The following is a 19,542-nucleotide window of genomic DNA, read 5'->3' as shown; positions in this document are numbered from 1 at the left end:
ATGGAAAGTAACAGTTGCTTCTCTGAGATCTGCTCTGCTCTTCTCTTTGGCAACATGTTAGCAGATAACCTCCAGACCAGCAAACTGCCGACATATTTTAAAAGAGGTGCTCAGACTTGCTTGACTGTTGTTTTGAGCAAATCGAAAAGTTTTTAAACTAAAATATTGATCTGTTGATATTTTATGAAGCACCAAACATGCAACACAACAAGAAGTGACACTGTGCCACTCTCTTTTTCTGTTATGACTTTTTCACAGATGAATGCTGGTGCACGGTGGCGCAGTGGTTAGCACTGTGGCCTCATAGCAAGAAAGTTACTAGTTCATGCCTCTGCTTGGGGGAGGTTTTGACCACGGCCTTTCTGTGTGGCATTTGCATGTTTTCCCCCTGTATGCGTTGATTCTCTCTGGGTACTCTAGCTACCTCTCATTATCTGAAGACATGCATGTTGGGTTAATTTGCTACTCTAAAGTGTCCAAGAGTGAGCGTGTGTGGTTGTTTTCTGCATTGTCCCTGTGATTGGACTGTCCAGTTTACCCTGCCTCTCGCCCAATGATTCCCCGCGACCCTAATTGGACTAAGTGGTGGAGGAAATGGAAGGATTTTACTGAAGAACCTCAAATTAAATAAAGACTGAAACTATGCAAAAGGGAAAAGCAAATGAAGTCTGTAAATTGTTCACATAAAAAATTCTGAAATGCAGCTGGATATGGATGCAAATGCATTTGTAAGCAACTTATATGTGCTTGAGGTTGGAGTTGGTCTGCACTGTAGCCCCCACCCTACTCCCTTCCCCAACACAAATCCTTAGTTAATGGCTTCATAATACTTCTGTGCTGCTCACAATAATCTATAATCCATGTGTTCTCTTAAAGCCATCATGTGTCCATGTGCCAGAATAATCAGTCTACTCCATTATAACACGGGAGGAAATCACAACATGCATCGTAATAAAACATCAAAATACATTCGTGATGCATTGCATGTTTTACTAAATGTATATGTTAGATGTTTTGTCATCAAAGTTCAGGCATTACACAAAAATGCTGAACCACAAACATCTTGCAACATGGTTTTCTTTTGAATGTAATCTTATGAATTTCTTGAGAATTTAACAAAGTGAACCACGTTCACACTTAGATAACAAGTCCTGATAAGAAGCATAAGAAGCAAGTTGGCAGCTAATAACGACTGTTTGTACAGGATGAATGCAGGTAACAATTACCAGGAAATTAATCAAACTCATCTCAAAATGAAATTCTATGTAAGATGCATTAATCATATAAACTGACTATTATATCGCAGCATTCTGCTTTCCATGTGACTGTGCTTCTAACAGGAAACATTATTTACTGTAACACTGACCCTGCTCTGTGGCTGTCATATAAAGCCATGCTGCAGGATGCTTGTATGTGTGCCTGGAGCTGTGCCTCCTGCTCTCCTGCCCCACTGATGTGACGGCGCGGCGCTGAAACGATAACGAGGTTCCTGCTGGACATGATGCTGCTCAGGTGGTGTGAAGTGGAAGCGGTTGTGCATCTAAACACACAAACACATGCCCCCATGTATTCATTCACACTCACCTCTTAACCGTAGCACTTCTCCTGTTTCACAGGCTTCCTGATGCACGCTCACATAAGCATAAACTGTACTCATACAACGTGAGTCACAGAACCAACGTTCCCCGGCCGGGGACAGTCACGACGTTACAACGTCAGAAGGTTGTTTCAGGGTCTGCTGCAGTGCAGGAGCTGGCAGGTGGACAGGACTGTAACTTAATTGTCTCCAGATTTTTTTTTTTCATCCCCTCTGTCTTTTCGTGGTACCTCAGTAAGTGCAAACTCTGCACAAGTGCAGAGTAACTGGCCGGCTCCCTGCACCGTGGTGTGGGAGAGTTTGGAGAGTTGAAGGGGATGAGGATGAGGATAGTTGCAGTGGAACTTTTTTTTTTTTTTTTTTTTTGACAACTTTGTCTTGCTGGCAGCAAAACTATTAGTTGGGCAGGTTTTACTGCAGTGTTCACTTTCTAAACTCAGGCAGAAGAAGTGAGACGTCATCCTTTTCTTTTTTTTTTTTTAGTCTTTGGCAGAAAACCACTCATCACATGCCTTCTATCTACTCACTCTCTCCTTCTGTACTCATGTACTATAGCTTTTTTTCTTTTTTACTTTTCCCCCTCCTCCCCATTGCTCTGGCTTTTTTCCATCTTCATATCCTCCTCCTCAGTCCTCTCTCCTCCCACCTTTTTCTACCCCTCTCTCTCTCCTCCTTGTATCTAAATTCTCTCTTCCTTTCTTCTCCCCCCATTTCTCCGTTAGTCTTTCCTTCTTTCTTACCTCCACTGCAAACCATCGGCTTCACCTCTGCTTTTGTTCGTCAATCAATTTTGCCAACACAGAGATAGCAAAGCTTAAGGGAATCAAATTCACCATTTACGGCCGTAGCACATTATGACAAAGTGCATTCTGGGAAAACTAAAGTGTCTTGTCAGGATGGAAAGTAATCTTTAATGTGTGATTTTTGTGAAAGGGAATCAGAAGAAGTGGGATATTGTAATGTTTAATGCCGTTAAAGCAGCTTAACACCAGTCTGTCACGCTCATTCTTACAGCCTGTGATCTCTGGGTATTCACTAATGAGCAGATAATGCTCTTACGCATCTTTCCGACTTTGATGTACAGGTATGACAACAGCTTCTGAGAAGAAGGGGGGTTTTACATCTAAAACCTCAGCGGTGCATGCATTGCAATGATAAGTTTTTCTCTTATCATATTCGCAGGATATGTTATCAGATCTTTTGGAGGGATGATGCTTTCTCTCAGTCTGTGGGGCATTTTTAACCAAAGCAATATTCTCTCTATCATCACTAATAACAAGCTTGGGAGAATTGTTTATGAAGGCCTTTTTTTTGGAGATGAAAGTCTTTTCTTTTTTCTCTCTCTTTTTTTTTTTTTTTTTTTTTTTTTTTTTTTTAGATGTGCTCTGAGGGTTTATGTAAAAATATCAAACATGCTTCAGTAATTTTATTTCCTGCATACTGGAGATTTTTTTTTAGCATATTCATCACGAGTTCACTATTCATGTGAAAGATATTAGTAAAAGCTCTATGATGCTCTGTTTCCGCTTTGCTGGTTTGATTCATCTCCTTTCTACACTCGCTTTTTCCTGCTCAGGGTGGTGGGTGTGCATGACATGTTCCAGCTGACATTGGGTTAGAGGTGTGAAAAATTTTTGAGAAAAAAAAGGGGGGTTAGAGGTGCGATACACCGAGAACAAGATCGACATGATTTTTTTCTTTTTTTAATTCAGCTAGATTTTTTGCATGGCTGTGCACCAAAGCATCCGAAGTGACTTGTGACATATAAAATGTGATCAATAAACATAAAATGCATGTTTTGTGGGTGGGAGGAATCCAGGGTACCTGTGGAGTACCCATACATACATGAGAAGAACATGCAAACTCCACACAGAAAGGCCCCTGTTTCCTCCCCCTTCAGCTGAGACTCGAACCAGCGACCTTCCTTATGATGTGATGTGCTGCAACCAGCGAATAACATTCTTCTAACTATCCATTAGTTCATACATCGAGCATTTATTAAAAAAAAAAAAAGAAAAAAAAAGAAAAACTCCTGGAATTCCAGTGAATAAATGTGATTTCCACTTTTATTTTATGATTTAAGCTTTAATATGAACAAATTTGAGAGATTCGGATCATGGCCAAGAAATTATATCACTTAGTAAATTTACATTAATTGAAATTTTGCTTTTGGAGCTTCAATAAAGACCCCAGGAAAACAAGTTGAGGGGCTGCAAAAGGACCAGGATAAGAAAGATTAAAATCATGATTCTAGTGAAGTGCAAACGTAGAATTGGATTATTATGAATTCTCTCACAAATGAAGACACTTGTGGACTTCACAATCTGATTTTATGTCTCTTCTATAGTAGAGAAGAATTTGTCGGGAATGGTTAACTTTTTTTTTTTTTTTAAAAAGAAGCTTTTTTTAAGGTTTTATAGTGAGAATATGAATTTTATTTCAGAACAAATTGCTGAACAGATGTCTTTAACAGATTGGGGAAAAAAAGAAAAAAAACTATGTGTGTATTTTTGTCCTGGCATCATATTTGGACATGCAAGGATTTCTTCCCAACGACTGAAGAGCTCTGCACGGGAGCATGAGTATTTGTCAACCAGAAGCGGTTTAGATGTTTCCCTAAGTGAAAACATTGATGGACAGGAGGTGGTAGAGGCACCCTGAATGTCTGAAGAAACGTCACTTATTCTGTGTAAATGATTCTTTGATATTTTAAAGAAAATATAACTGATGTTATATTATTGATATAATTTCCTTTTCTATTTAGTTCTCAGCAGGACAAAAGTGAATTTTCCCCAAAGATACACCTAAATTACTTTAATTACCAGAAGGAAATACCGCAATAAATAAAAATGTATGACACTGCTATTACATAGTGGTATGTATGTAGTATGGATGTAAGGTACATACCAGTTTCAGAGTAATTGAAAGTGTGCTGATATCACTTTCACAGATATTTGGGACATCTCCAAAGTACGTTTGCTGCTGAGGTTCTACAGCAAATTTACTGTGTTACCTCCTCAGGCAACAAGTAGCTTTTGTGGCTAATTTTTGAAAAAGCTCTTCAGTGTTATGTTTAAGTCATCTGCTCCAGCTTCACATTCTTAACTTTTTCCTTTTGTCAGCTTCAATTCCAGTCATCAATATTCTGTTTTCCCAGAGTAAAAGGAAAAAATGTGTCTTTGCTTCATGTAACGTGATAAAAGATTATTCACAGTGTAACAATGGCACGGACGGCTTTCTGGTAAAGAAAGAATGAGAGCAATGGTGTGATGTGTACCCTAGTTTGTTCAAATGACACAGACACTGAAAGGTGTGCGTGTGTGTGTTGGGTGCGGGTGTCTCTTAAGACTCATGAGCTGTGACTGCATCTCTGCAGATAGAAGTCAAGTAGAAATTGACTTTCCCGCATCTGCTTCAATAAATGTATTCTAGTGTTCCTGGTAAAAGTCGTCTCAAATTAGTGAGACTAGGAAGACATTTTTATCCTCGTTCACCCGGTTATCTCCAGTTTCACTTGTAGTGGTTTAAATATTTTTAAGCGTATATATTTTGGTTGTGCTGAGAGAAAGATTGTTTTTGTGGGGTTTTTTTTGTACTTCCTTATATTCACAGTATGTGTCCTTTAATAAATAGGCTTTGAAACAATTTTGCAATTCTGTATGATTGCTGACCTCTTTGAACAACAAATTCTACATTTCCATATGTGCATCACATGCTAATTTTTCAAAGGTGTTGCAGTATTCAACCAAGCAAAATATGTTGGCTTTACTTTCTGAAGATCCTATTTAATGCAATCTGTCAGCATTTAAAGACTGTATGCCTCCTAACCTCATCCTTTACCTCTCTGTGCTTTGAAGACAAGAGACCAACATCTGCATTTCAACGTAGCTCTTTAAACAGAACCGACTAGAAAATACAGGCTTAAAAGAAATTGGCTGCTTTTTAACTGATACAAGATCTTTAGTGTAACTTTTCTTTTAATTGAACATTGAGCTGTCGATTTGTGTGTGTGTGTGTGTGTGTGTGTGTGTGTGTGTGTGTGTGTGTGTGTGTGTGTGTGTGTGTGTGTGTGTGTGTGTGTGTGTGTGTGTGTGTAAGCTTTCTCTGTTACTGGAAATCCATAAGACAATGCTCCAAGTTCCTAGATGAAGGTAAAATCCAACAGAATTTTAAAATATCTGAATGTTTCCCCTGATGGGAAGTTATAATGCTGTTGTAGTTGTTTTTTAGCTGTCGGCAAGAATGCAGCATACTTTGAAAAGCCACTGACCAAACATAATCTGTTCTTTTCTTTCAGCTTTGGGTAAAAAGTGTGAAGAATTACGCATTATGTTCAGCCGCTTGTGCAGTATTCTTCGGCAGACAATCAGCTCCAGTAGCTCCAGATTGGTCCCCAGCACCGAGCCAGCTTTCTTGATCTTCATTTTTGACAGTTTTGTGGGAAATTCTCTGCTTACAGTTTAACGTCCAATCTGTTCCTTTACCACGACATGTCAAAGTTGAAAAGTACTGCAGAACCTCAGTCTGCTCATACAGTCTGAAAGTCTGGGATATGTTAGTGCTGCTACATCTCAGTGGAACATATAATACTGAATTCTTTTTATTCTTGCTGTGTCCTTGTTAGTGCGCAAAGCTCGTCCATTTTCGAAGCTAACAATGACACGTCACATATCATCATAGCAGACGATACAAGGTGAAAAGACCTCATTCTAATTCTGCAAAATCAATAATTGCATCCATGACTTTCAAGCCCCAGTGTGTGAGAATTACGCTCATCTAGCAGTTTGCTAATTGAATGCAAACCATTAAGTAGTGCTCTCTGGCACCTCACTGTTTAAACCGTTTTTACCACAAATGTAAAAATGTCAGCATCATGCACAAGTTGGAGTATTGCATGAGGTGGTAAAGTACAGATTGATATAAAATTACAAGCATGCCCTCCATGTCTTTGGTACCAAGCTAGCTACTGCTAACGGCTAATGTCAGTCAGTCAATCATTTTCTGAACCGTTAAGTCTGATTAATGGTCGCAGGGAAGCTGGAGCCTATCCTTGGTGTCACTGGGCAAGAGGCAGGGTACACCCTGGACAGGTCGCCAGTCTATCTAGCTAATGTCATCGTGTGAAATCATGTGACTTGAGGGAGGACGTCAACCCCCCACCCCTCTTGTCAATTCAGCTGAAATAAACTCTGAAACATGAGGAATAACTCTAGGAAAATAGGGCTAAAAGAAACACACGGTTGCCTGCGGGTATCATTTCTGTGAAGAGTAACACCAACTGAAAACTGTTACAGAAGAGCTTTTTCCAGTGTACGCTAAATAGCAAATTAGTAGTTTCTGCTGGCTTATATAGCAAGTAACAGTAAACAGTCTGACTCAAATGGGAAGATAAATGCTGGACTACCTGCCCTCTTTGTAGCTTAACACCAAAATAAACTTAATTGTAGATTGAATTAACTTATCTGTCCAGCAGAAAGCTGTAACCTGTGTGTCAGTTTTGAAGTCCCTCTCCATCTTGAACTGTCTCCATCTGGTACACGCTACACCCATGTAGACTCTCCTTTTCTCATGATTATGTCTTTGTTTTTCTTGTTGGCTATTTTTTTCTCCCTCTTGTTGGGGAAAGATTATTGACACTCCTCCATTTTAAAGTTAAACGACAAGTTGAATGATCCACACTCGTCTTTGCTTGTCCTCCCTCCGACAACACACACAGCTAAAATGTGAAAGGCTAATAAGTTTGTCCCCTTTCAGCTACCTTATTCAAAGATTTCAATGCAACATGGCAGCCTTTGGTTTTGTGTGCCACTCCCTGTGTTTTTATAAATAACTCGTTCTAAGCTACAAGAACACTTCCATTCAGATGTGATTGTGATTCGACTTAAGTAAAATACGTTTTTATGAAAGCCATACTTGATATTTGCTGATAAAAATCCAAATAAATTACACACTTTACCTTAAATAAAACATCCTGAAGTAATCAAATTAAAATTGTGAAAAATCATCATTATTAAGAAAGGTATTACGTTGCATTGCCAATTAATTAAATTTTTAATGTTTTGAACATTTCATAGAAAACTTGGTTTTCCGTGTAGTCAGTGCTTTTCACATGCACTTTGTTTTTTTTTTTTTGTTTTGTTTTTTGTGAACAACTAACCAGTAAATAATCCATCACTTAGATTTTTTTTTAGATCCATACTTTTCACCCAGTACAACAAGTAAGATCAAATTTATAGGATATCATTGATATTGGAGTTTATTTACCCCTTTATGAGCATTACCTGGCAGCAGCCATAGATTAGCTAGATCTAAGTACCTCTCAAACAGCATTGAGTTATATGATGCTGGACCTGTTACTGGCCTCTCTCCCTCTGTAGTTAAATGGAAAACGCAGCGCTGTGTTTTAATAAGCTCCACAGAGCCCCAGGGAGGTTGGAGAGGTTTGTCAATTACAAGATCTAGGCGCTTTTCGTGTGCCCTCGCTCCTGCAGCAACAGGGTGAGCGGGAGCAGTTAACTACAAGGTGATGTTATTCAATGACACAGATCTCTAATCTCTATCCAAGAGCTGAGAGTCATGTGAGAAAGAGCACGGTATGGCATCTAGAGAGTGACAGAGTGGAAAATGTGAGGAATAGCTCACAGTGCGACAGTGTTGGTCAGGATCCAGGAATGATGGTGTAGAGTGAGGAGGAAAGCTGGCGTCAGCAGTAGATGATGAGTATGGGAGGAGTTGATTCGGCTGTTCTCCGGGAAAGGAATAGTAGGAAGGTTCACATGTGGGCAAACGTACCTCCCATTGCTTTTTCTGTCAGCTGCACCAACGGCTTTAGTGACAATAGTCTTTCCCCAAGCGTTTCTACGGAAACAGAGTTTGAATCTGGTGCATTATATATATGTAACTCTTCTGGTATTTCCTGTGGTGACATCAAGTCGCTGATTGCTTCCAGTAAGGGTGTTTTCTTCACACTTTCTTGGTTGACCACAGTACAGATATGTTAAGATTGTGACACGTCAGTCAGAGATTTATGAAGAATTTTGCTGCTAACCGGAATGAAGCAACACCACTGTCTGCAGAAGCTTTGTGGGAATTTCTTCATAACTCCTTCTTTCACACCAGTTTGTTTCAAGATATGATCTGTAAAAGTAAAGGAAGACAGAATTTAATGAAAGCATATAGCAATAATGATAGTTTGAGTATATGGAGAAAAAAAAGCATTAACGTTCTGCTTTGAGGTTAAATTACACCCTCAAGCCGTCCTACATATCTTGTATTCTGGATGGGCAGTAATTGTGCATTCCTGAAACAAGCATACAGTGAAATTAACTACAAAGTATCATACCTTCCCTGCAGTTTGCCTGTAAGGGGAGCTGAGGATGTTGCAAGTTAATGATGCCTGTCCGTCCTTTTCAAAGAGTAATCCTGCCTTCAGTTCCACACAAAACACAAAGCTATTAGGGATAGAGACTGGCATGGCCTCATTTCCCCCCCAAGCTAAGATGTGAAAGGCCAATTGAGCTCACCCTGAACCCACCCAACCCTTCATGAAAGTGGGGTTAGAGTCCCACAGTGAGCCAGATAGTAGCTATACATCACATTGCTACAGTTCACCCTGAGGTGCAGGGGGAGGCGACAGTGGTGCTGGGAAAGGACAGCTGGAGGACATCGTGGGAGAGTGATAAGTGATGAGAAGGGAAGGCAGGAAAGATGGCTGCCAAAGGCACATAAGGTCAGATGGGAAGTGACCACCCTGGCTTTGCTTCCTGATAGGAAGAGCAGGAAGGGTCAAGCAGAAAACATCAGCAGCCTAGTTCAGGTTTTTTTTTTTGGCAGGGACAGGTAGTGTATATACAGCAGTAAATTATGCAACTAACATAAGTTGCAGGGTGTGCGTTTTATTTCAAATTTCCACATCAGGGTCTGATGCTGCAGTTGTGCTGGTGTCTCCTTTATTTCAGTTTCATGAGATCGAAGCTATTAAATGTTAAACAAGTAAAGAAATTCCATGGAAATCATTTGCACCATTGTAGCTTGTTACTCTCCATGGTAACAGCATTTAGTTTTAAAAACCTAAGCCTGTAATTATTAAAATCCCAAAAAATGATATACTGTATGTTCCTGAATTGTGTTTCCTCAAAACAAACAATAAAAAAAAAAAAAGTTAGAAGCTGGGATATATATGCGCAGGTCAGTCTGACATGTCCACAGCCTCCACGCACTTCTGCTGGGACTCCTCCAACTTTACAAAACTCACTCTACGAAGCTCATTCTGTAAGAAACAAAACACCGCTGACTCTCATTCGCTGTGCTTGAGAATGATAAGCTTTACACATTCAGCAGCACCCACTTGGTCTTATTTTTGTGTGATCAAAACAACAACAAAGTTCTCTCAGTCTTGCCAACTTCTGTCCTGGGCAGAGATGACCCCTCCTTGATATTTTGAGCAGTAACAAGTGTCTGTTATACCAGCAGTTCACTATGACAGTGGGACTTTATAATTATTCAGTATGGAGAGAATCCTGCATAATAAAAAGATCTGAACTATTGGATATTAGTTGCATTTTATGAGTTTTATGCATTGCAAGGAAGTTGTTTTCATCATGCAGAGTCAGCTGTCAAAGAAAAGACTTCAAATTGTTCTACAGAGCATTGTTTTTACACATGATAAGGAGAATCATGTCATTTTGCTTCAGTTGAATAAGAGAAAATGAGCAAAGCTCTGACAACAGAATCATGTTTTCCACATTTTTGTCACAGTACAAATACTCTCATTGACAGTGCAACAAATACAAAGAGCAGATTCAAGAAGACAGTATGGAAAAATCATTCTCACTAGAGTGGCAACACTTTGCTGGTTTTGGGTGTCGTTGAGAAACTGTTGGCCACAAAATGAAAACCGTCTTTGCTGATATTTTATGAGACACTACCGTGTCTCTTAGTAAAGTAAATCCACGACTGTCGCAGATAAAAATCTTTGGATATGACAGAAAGACTTACTGAGTCCGCTGCTGTTTCATCGCAGCCATAAACAGAAGGTGTCATGCTCACCATCTTTGCTGCAAGAGCAAAACACATTCCCTGCTTATGCTAGCTTTCCTGCAGCTTGCTAGCTTCTCGTTTTACAGGTTCTCACCCAGTCATGACACCCAGTCATTATGTAGAATTCATTTCTCTAATTTTCTTCGACAAACATTTATGCTTTGTCTCTTTTGAGACTGTAAGTTACACTCTACAGATTTAAAGCTGAACATTTTAAAGGTGTAAGAACTACTGATATTTCATGGCACAGACGTGCATAGAAATGACTTCTAACACCAAGCACATTTGTGAATGTGACAAAAATTCTTCCAGACATCAACATGTTTTCATCTTTGATTGGATCCGTTGGCTTTACATGCAGTACTGACTGTAGTACAGATAACTGCCTCGAGATTGTCTACATGTGTACTGCCTTCCTGTAAGTGCTTTTTAAGGTGTTACTTATCCCTAACAGGACTGTAGCACTACAGACGTAAACAGGGTTTTCACTTCACACAGTTATTTGCCTATTAAGAGACTGCAGTAAAAATAGTGCCACAAATATGGCTGCTGTCATGTGGACATGTAGTAGATGTAGATGTATATGTATAAGGCTAATTCTAAGTGAATTACAATCATAACAGTTAATTTAGTAAAATGATTAGAGACAAACAGAAACACAGTTTTAAAGGCTATTTTACATTTCTCCATCATTGGCCTTTGATTTTGATATTGCATCTTTAACTAAAGCCCAAATTATTGATGCATCTTACATGCTGTAACATATCATATGGACTTGTTAACAAGGTTAAACATGTCATTTTTAGCAGAGAAGGGCTTTGATGTAGTAGGAGGTTAGGAGCTTCCACATATCATGGTTTTATTACTTCCTGCTCACTTGGCATAATTCTGTGAGACCAGTCTTCGTTGTACTAATAGGCTTTCAAAAAGACATATTGTTCATCTTTCCTCACCAAAGTGGAGAGGTATAAATTTATGCTTGGTAGTAAAACATCCCCACATGTTGAAGTATTTATGAAGCATGTGCTGAACCCACTCCTGAGTTAGACTGTGTGGGGCAGAGCTGCTATTGATCGTGGTCAGAAACATACAGTGGTGCTCAAAGTGTAGAACGTAATGTGACTTTCAGGAGTCATGGTGCTGAAGAGTTCAGATGTGTGGCTCCCCATCCCAGAGCTTTCATCTTCTTTAGAGTAAAGATGTGGACTGAGTTTTAGGAATTCCATTGTTGTTATTTTCTTCTTCTGTTTTTTTTTAAATGGTTAAGATGAAACCACAATAAGCCATGAAACAGCGCTGATACAACTTCCTAAGAAACTTGCATATGTCTGGCTGACTGGAGATGTGAGACACAGACAGCTGGCTCACTGAGCAGTGATCTGTGAATACGTGTGTTTGTGTGTGTGTGTGGCTCTCAGCTTTTCAAAATGAAATTAGCTATCAAACCAAGTCCTTTAAGAAGCAGTCTGCAGCAGACACTCAAGGTCAGACTTGCTGATTCTGCTGATGCAGATTGTTCCCTGCTGTTGGCACCAAACTGTCACATGAGGGGTTACCACTGTCCACCCCCCCTCCCCACCCCTCCTCTCCCAAAGTCAGCCCCACACCTATTCATGGCCTGCACACACTCCCATCCCTCCATTATCACCGTGGTCCTCCCTTGCATGGGAGTGTGCATTTACCCGTTAAATTAGCTGCAGGGAGGAGGGGTTACGCTTCCTGACGGAGTGCCTGGATACCCTTGCTGACGTGCAGTACAGAGATGAATTGGGTAAGGTGTCCTGATTTCCCATGTGACTACAGTAATTGTGTTATAATGGAGGTGGGAGCTGAATGGCCATCACCAGAGGGACAGAGTTGCAAAGCTCCTGGCTCAGTGTCCCTTTCTTTTCCTTCATCATACAGTAGGGAGTGCAGACTGAGACAGCAGGGCATTTTGGGTATGTTGCCGGCATTTTTTAAGTGCCACGTTGGCACTTTTTTATGCAGTGGAAGCGTTTTGCATTGAGGAATTTTCACACTTGTTGAGACTCCGCTGTTGTCTCAACACTAGTTTCTTGATGAGCCTGAAACTGTAGAAAAGTCCATTTTTCCAGTCACTTATTTACTTAAGCAATCTTTTAATATGATGCAGACTATCATAAACTAACGTAGTTTTTAAAGAATCGATTATTCAGAGACAAACAATTATCTGTATTTTCTGGCTTTATCAAGATGGTGTATTTTCTTAGTTCTGGTTTCAGACTTTATGTCAAAACAGTAAAAAGAAAGAGACGCTTGAAAAATTTGCTTGGATGCTTGGATGGAAGTATAACATTATAAACATCGGCCTAATATTGAGGACATCTTCCTCATATATCCACAAGTGCTCTGTTTAGTGTGTACAAATATCTGAGGGTGTTCTTGAGATTCTTCTACTGGAATGACAATAAATCCAATAATAAAGTAATAAATCCAATGGGGGCCTGTGGGTTGTGGGGTGGGGTCTTTGTGGATTTGGCTAGCTTCCTGGAGATTCTATCCATTCCCATTAGATCAGTATTTTGGGAGGTTTAAAGCTCTTTTCCATTTTTTTTTTTTTTGAGTCTTTATTAAACAGTTGTTTTAATGTCCTGTCACAGAAAGCCGCTGCTGCTTGTCAGAAGAAATGCTTAGGCACGAGGCAGCTATCAAAATAACACCCATGTAACAACCAGGATGCAGCTTTTTGTTGCCGAGCATTGCATTGTGACAAGAGGAGGAGCTTTACTGACTTTATCTGACAGTGTTTTGTTTTATTATGGTTGACTGGTGTATGATTTTCAGTTGAACTATGTGATTCAACTCACATGATTTAATTTACTCACATAATTTAGCTGCGCAACTCATGTTTCATGTCAAGACTTGAAAGCCATCATGTCCTTTACGATGACCTATTCATGTTTCTTTTCCTCTTTTCTTTATTTTAGGAACCATGAGACCAGTTCAGAGAAACTTTTATGAGCCGTCATCTGCTCCAGGGAAAGGCGTGGTGTGGGAGTGGGAGAACGACAACGGCTCATGGACACCATATGACATGGAGATCTGTGTGACTATCCAGAACGCCTATGAGAAGCAGCACCCCTGGCTGGATCTGACCTCTCTGGGCTTCTGCTACCTCATCGACTTCAACAGCATGTCGCAGACCAACAGGCAGAGCCAGCGCAAGCGACGGCTACGAAGACGCATGGACCTAGCGTACCCCCTCATTATGGGCTCTATTCCTAAGTCCCAGTCCTGGCCCGTGGGCGCCAGCTCCGGTCATCCCTGTTCCTGCCAGCAGTGTATCCTGGTTAATAGTACAAGAGCTGCCTCTAATGCTATTCTGGCCTCTCAGCGGCGTAAGCATTATGGAGGGATAGCGGGCAACCCAGGCACTGCTGGAACCCATGGTGTAGTACGACAGAGCAACACTTTCGCTGGTACCTCCCTCTGGTCTCCAACATCCGGCTCCGCCAGCACCAACAACAATAACATAAGTGTGGGAGGTGGGCAAGCTAAAGCTGAACAGGTGCAGTCACCACTGTCCTCTGCCAACTTCCCCTGTTCCCCTGTGATGCCATCTCTTTCATCCGCCCATGGTCACCACACTCTCACCATTAATGGACAGAACAACCTGAACCGGCCCGGCACCCAGCGTATCTCCATGGGGACCACCCGAGGAGCCATCCCACCAGGGTAATGATGTTTACAAACAGAATCATGCATTTCTTCTATTTTACAATTCAGATTTTCTAATCGTACCCTTACATTTGTTGTAGCGAGAGGGCGCAAAGAGCTAGCATTCAGTTGAATTTACAGTTCCTCCGAGGCAATGGTTGGATATAAAAAGCCAATATGTCTGCCTCACAAAGCTTTACGCTGAACGTGTCTGGTGTGTGGTGCTCGTTCGCTGTCTTTCTTTACTTCCTCCACTGCTGATTTATGACCTTTCTGTTTTATGTGCTGATCAATGGATCTGCAGAGAAAAGTCCGGTTTATTCTCGTTTGTGTGACTGCTCTGAGCAGGATCCCTTTTCTTCCATATGTGTGTCTGTCATGGTTGCTGTTCCATAATGAGCTTACGTTGGCCCCCAGTAGGCATGAAATACTGCAGCTCTTCTGGATCATTCTGTTGCTTGTGCTTTAAAAATTGTGGCTATCAGACTGTGTTACGGTCGTATTGTCATACGATGCAAAAATAGTCTGACGGTGCATGTGGAATATCTGAATGTGCATTTAACTGGATCTTTGTTTCACTGTGCGGTGTGTGTAAGGCATGTATACGCGCTGTCAGACATGTGAAGCGGGCATTGGTGTAACTGTGGAAACCTATTTGCCATGGCGGCAGAGCTCCACTGGGGAAGAGTGAATAATGGATCAAGGAAAAATGGGAGCTTCAGCAGAGCGCTCTGACCTCAGAACGATTCAGAGAAAGAAACCAAGGAAAAGAAGTGTGTTAGTGTTGAAACCGATACTTCTTTTCCTTACCCTGCTTTCTTATACTAAAATAAACCTGATCTAATTTGATTCCATTCTGTTCTCACTGCTCATGGGGAGAGACACACTTAACTTGTTTGAATAATACGGTCCATCACTCACACACCTTCACTTTCTGCCGCCTAATCCGGGTCACTAAATCATACAGGGTTTTCATAGCTGCTATGACTTTGTTTTATCCATTCAACATCTAAAAAAAATGGGTGTCTCTGTGACAAAAAGTATCTGTCATAAAGAGAAATAAAATAAGATAGATTGTTCAGAGACGTCTCTTCTGTATTTCAAGAATTCAGTGAAGTCTTAGGTGCGAAGAGTTGTGGATTCAATGTGACTTTTTAACCTCACAGCACATATGGTGCTGTGAAGACGGTGAGAGCTAGAGCAAGAGAAAGGAAGAGAGACGAGGGGGGGGGGTGAGGCGGAGTACATTGGTTCCCAGGCGAGTGGCTCGACACACAGGATGAATGTGGTTAGCACACACACACAGCAGGACATGAGAGCTTGCAATCACACAAACACAAGTTGAAATGTGAACTCCCTCGCACGTTCCCACAAGCGTGCTGCAGACAGATAACAGAGGAACCCACACAGAATGAAAATCATCAGATCTGTTTTTCACACACCCACTTCCTAATATAACTGTTGTTGTGCAAGAAATGTATTTGTCACAGCGGGACTTGTTTACATGAGTTAAATTAGCTGCTTTACATATATAACCATCCTTGTTATATGTAATTGCAAAAAAAATACTTCTTGAATGTGGCTGACTTATCAGCATGTAAGCTCGCACAGTGCCACAAATGTTGCTATGGTCTATATTCACTGTGACAACGGCATTTCAGATATTGATTTTTTTATATTATGTCACAAAACAACTGGTTATGGTTTGCAAAGAGGATGGGGGGGGGGGTGGTATTGTGTTGCCTAATGCACATGTGTTACGTGCACAAATATTAGTAGTGGCACCATCTGCTGGATTGTGTCAACACATCGGTTTATCCGGGAACTGGGCGGCCCACACATCTCCACCTGTAGAGTGTAATGGTGACAGATGCAGACTGCTTACATACTGCTGTTTGCACTTAAGGAGGAACTTCTTATTTTCATTCATGATCTGATTGTTTTTGTTTATTGGTTGGTTAAACTGTTCACTAACTGAAATTGTCATTTGCTGAAACAAAAGGATTTAAATGTACAGTATTCAGTGCAAACAGGGGGTTATGTGAATCTATTATGAACAATAATTCCATTGCATTTATTTAATAGCACTGATAAATGAATTTGTACGAAAAAAACATTTTGGTGCTCAAACTTTAATTTATTGTGGGACTTCTTAAATAAGAGCAGTGTAGAAATGATGTATATAGGCTCAAAGAACCAAATACTGAGTGTAATATTTGGTTGACTGTATCTTGGAAGTTAAACCTTTTTTGCAACTATCAAAATGTTTCTAGCAATGTGTGTTCAGATATTTGAAAGAAATGTGTTTATTTTCTCGATCCAATCCAAATTCGTTATATAATTCGGCTCAACAGAGTTTTGGAAGTATTAAGTTTCATGTTTACCTGCTTTAACGAATTATCAGCCCATTTAAACTTGTGTTTGCAGTAATTGTCCTGTTGGTAAATCAAATAATTCAAGTTTTCAGGTGTTGTGAAGTTAAAGAATTTCAAAGTATTTCTCCTCTACGTTGTTCTATCCTCTTTGTGCATTTAAGTATTATTTCAATTAACCTTTTTTATTTACCTTGTTCTTCCCAGCAACACAGCAGCAGAATGGTGTTCTGGCATTTGTGAAAATGGAGCTCGCAAGATTTGAAAGTGGCTTCCTGTCTTGGCTCCTCCCCTACAGATTTTGCTCCTTGCGTGATCAAAGGTTTTTTTCTTACCTCCGCCAAGGAGGTTGTGTATTTACCGGCATTTATCTGTTTGTGTTCAAGATAACTCAAAAAGTTTTGGACGGATTTTTATTACATTTTCAGGAGTTGGAAATGTGAAAAGGACGAACTGATTTCATTTTGGTGGTAATCCGGATCACTGTTTGGATCCAGGAATTTTAAAGGCCTTGGCGAAGGTTTGCACTTTCCGCGTGTTTTTCTGGTTTGCAACTTTTTCCACCAACGATTTTCTCTTTCTCAGCTGTTCAGGGGGAGGAGACAAATAAACCGAGCCGGGTCGGGAAACCCTTCCTGCATTTTCTCAGCCATGTGTGACTTCCGAGTTTCTTCTTCACTACTTTGCATTTTCATGCTACTTATATGCAGGGTGCGCGATGCAGGCTGGGGAAGAGGACAGCCGGAGAAGAAGCTTACGAAAGAAATTAATAACTCCAATTTGGTCCGAACATTTTTCGTCAGTTTTTACAGATTTACAGTCAGCTGAGGGATCTAACTATATTTCTTATTGTTCATAATTACAAAATGTACAGACTACTATCAGGACGAGGAACCACTTCACCCAGTGAAAAAAAATGTCTGAGCAAGATTACCTACACTAGCTTTAAGTATTATTATTTATTTTTAAATTTGTCTCTTGCTGAATTTACAAATTAAAGTCAAAGCTGTAAGAAGGGTGGGGCAAAAAAAGGAGAGAATAAAACAGAAAAGAAAAAAATGGTGAAAAGAAGAGAAAAAGAGACGGCGATACAATAGATTAAACGTTACAACATGAGCTGTTCAGTTTAGACAAGCAAAACCAGACAACCAGCTGCTACACCTGAAAGGAAACATCTTCAGATAAACAAAGCTGGAAATCATCTGGAGCACTTAAAAAAAGCAAAGCTGGAAAAAATTATGCATCACAACAACAAATACATCACCAGCAGAAATAAAAATCATGCACGTAACTGCTGTTGGTGATTAAACCTGCGGGACAACACAGTGACTGTCACAGCATGCAGGTCAGTGAATGTGGGAGCAAAGTATCAGGCATGAATAGTGATCGGTTATTGTGCAAATGCAACAAGGTCACTACAAAGATCAGAGGCAGACCAGGGACCAGCTGCTAATTCATACTATACTATACTATACTATACTATACTATACTTTTTTTTTCTAAAACATTTTAAAAACAGCTGATCAAAGTGCTGTACAGTAATAGCAAGTTAATAACAATAAAATGGTGAAATAAAGACATACATAAAAAAGAACAGTTAAAATACATATAAGGACATGACAACTCAGTCTTGCTCAAATGCCAAAGAATAAAAATGTGTTTTTAAACGAATTTTAAAAACACCTAGGTAGTTAGCCTGTCTAACCTGCAGAGGCAGAACTGAAAAGGCTCGGTCTCCTCTGGATTCACACTGTGACTTAGGGATAGTTAAAAGCATCTGGTCCATGCTTTCACCTTTCAGAGCCTGTATCCGAGCCAGCCTGCCACAGAGACGACCATGCATCCCGCCACAATGACCTGAAGGTCCAGGTACCCCCTGGACAGCCATCCAGTATGGGCCAGTATCCACCCTAATCTCAGGCACCCCAGGGACCAGGGCACAAACCACCAGTTCACATAAACTTTGTTTAAGAAAGCATTTTCATACAACCCCAAGTTGTATAAAAGATTGAACGTTATATAAAATGGAAATAAAAACAGAATACAATGGTTTGAAAATCCTTTTTAACCTATATTTAACTGAATACGCTACAGATATTTATGTTGAAACAGATAAAAACTTTTGTTTTGGTTATTGCAAGTATTCCCTCATTTTAAATTTGATGCCTGCAACATGTTCGAGAAAAGATGAGGCAGGGGCAACAAAAGACTGAGAGAATTGAGAAATGCTAAAAAAAACACCTGTTTGGAAGTGAACAGATTAATTGAAAAAAAATCAGTGTGTCCTGACTGGGTATACAGTAAGTAGCATTGCTGAAAGGCTCGGTTATTCTCAAGCAAGGATGAGGTAAGGCGCACCACTTTGTGAACGCTTGAGCAGAAATGTTATAAAACCAACAGGCTTCATCACATTTCTCAGTCTACAGCTGCAAGGTGTTTAGGTGTTTAATCAGTCACCAAGAGATTCAGAGAACCTAGAGAAATGTCTACATGTAAGCAGCATTCATAAACTTGTAGTAGGTGCCCATGACCTTCAATCTTCCACTTGGCACTGCATTAAAAACCAACACCATAGTTATCATCAACAAATGAGCAAACCGTCGTTCGTTAACACATTTCGATGCAGCATCTACAAGTGTAAGTTAAAACTCTGCCATGGATAGCAAAAGCCATTTATCAACAACACCCAGAAACACTGCCACCATCTGAGATGGACTGACACAAAGTGGAAAAATGTGCTGCAGTCTGACGAGTCCACATTTTGGATTGTTTTTGGAAATCATGGACATGGTGTCCTCTGGGCCAAAGAGAAAAAAGAACTATCCAGGTTGTCACCGGGGCAAAGTTTATAAGCCA

At 40.3% G+C, this 19,542-nt stretch overlaps 1 protein-coding gene across 1 annotated transcript in view; it reads left to right on the top strand.

Annotated features, from left to right (window-relative positions):
• Positions 1 to 19,542, top strand: part of dtx1 (deltex 1, E3 ubiquitin ligase) — a gene marked incomplete at both ends in the record, with an annotated part of 50,276 nt that overhangs the window by 11,579 nt on the left and 19,155 nt on the right. The window contains one exon of the mRNA XM_079250806.1: positions 13,585 to 14,332. Within this exon, the coding sequence (XP_079106932.1) occupies positions 13,585 to 14,332 (748 nt within the window). The remainder of the gene's footprint in view (positions 1 to 13,584; positions 14,333 to 19,542) is intronic.

Source organism: Telmatherina bonti, assembly GCF_933228915.1.
Source record: "Telmatherina bonti genome assembly, chromosome: 13".
Taxonomy (NCBI): Eukaryota; Metazoa; Chordata; class Actinopteri; order Atheriniformes; family Telmatherinidae; genus Telmatherina; species Telmatherina bonti.
The sequence above is the reverse complement of the archived record's forward strand: the minus strand, read 5'-3'. Positions and strand labels throughout refer to the sequence as shown.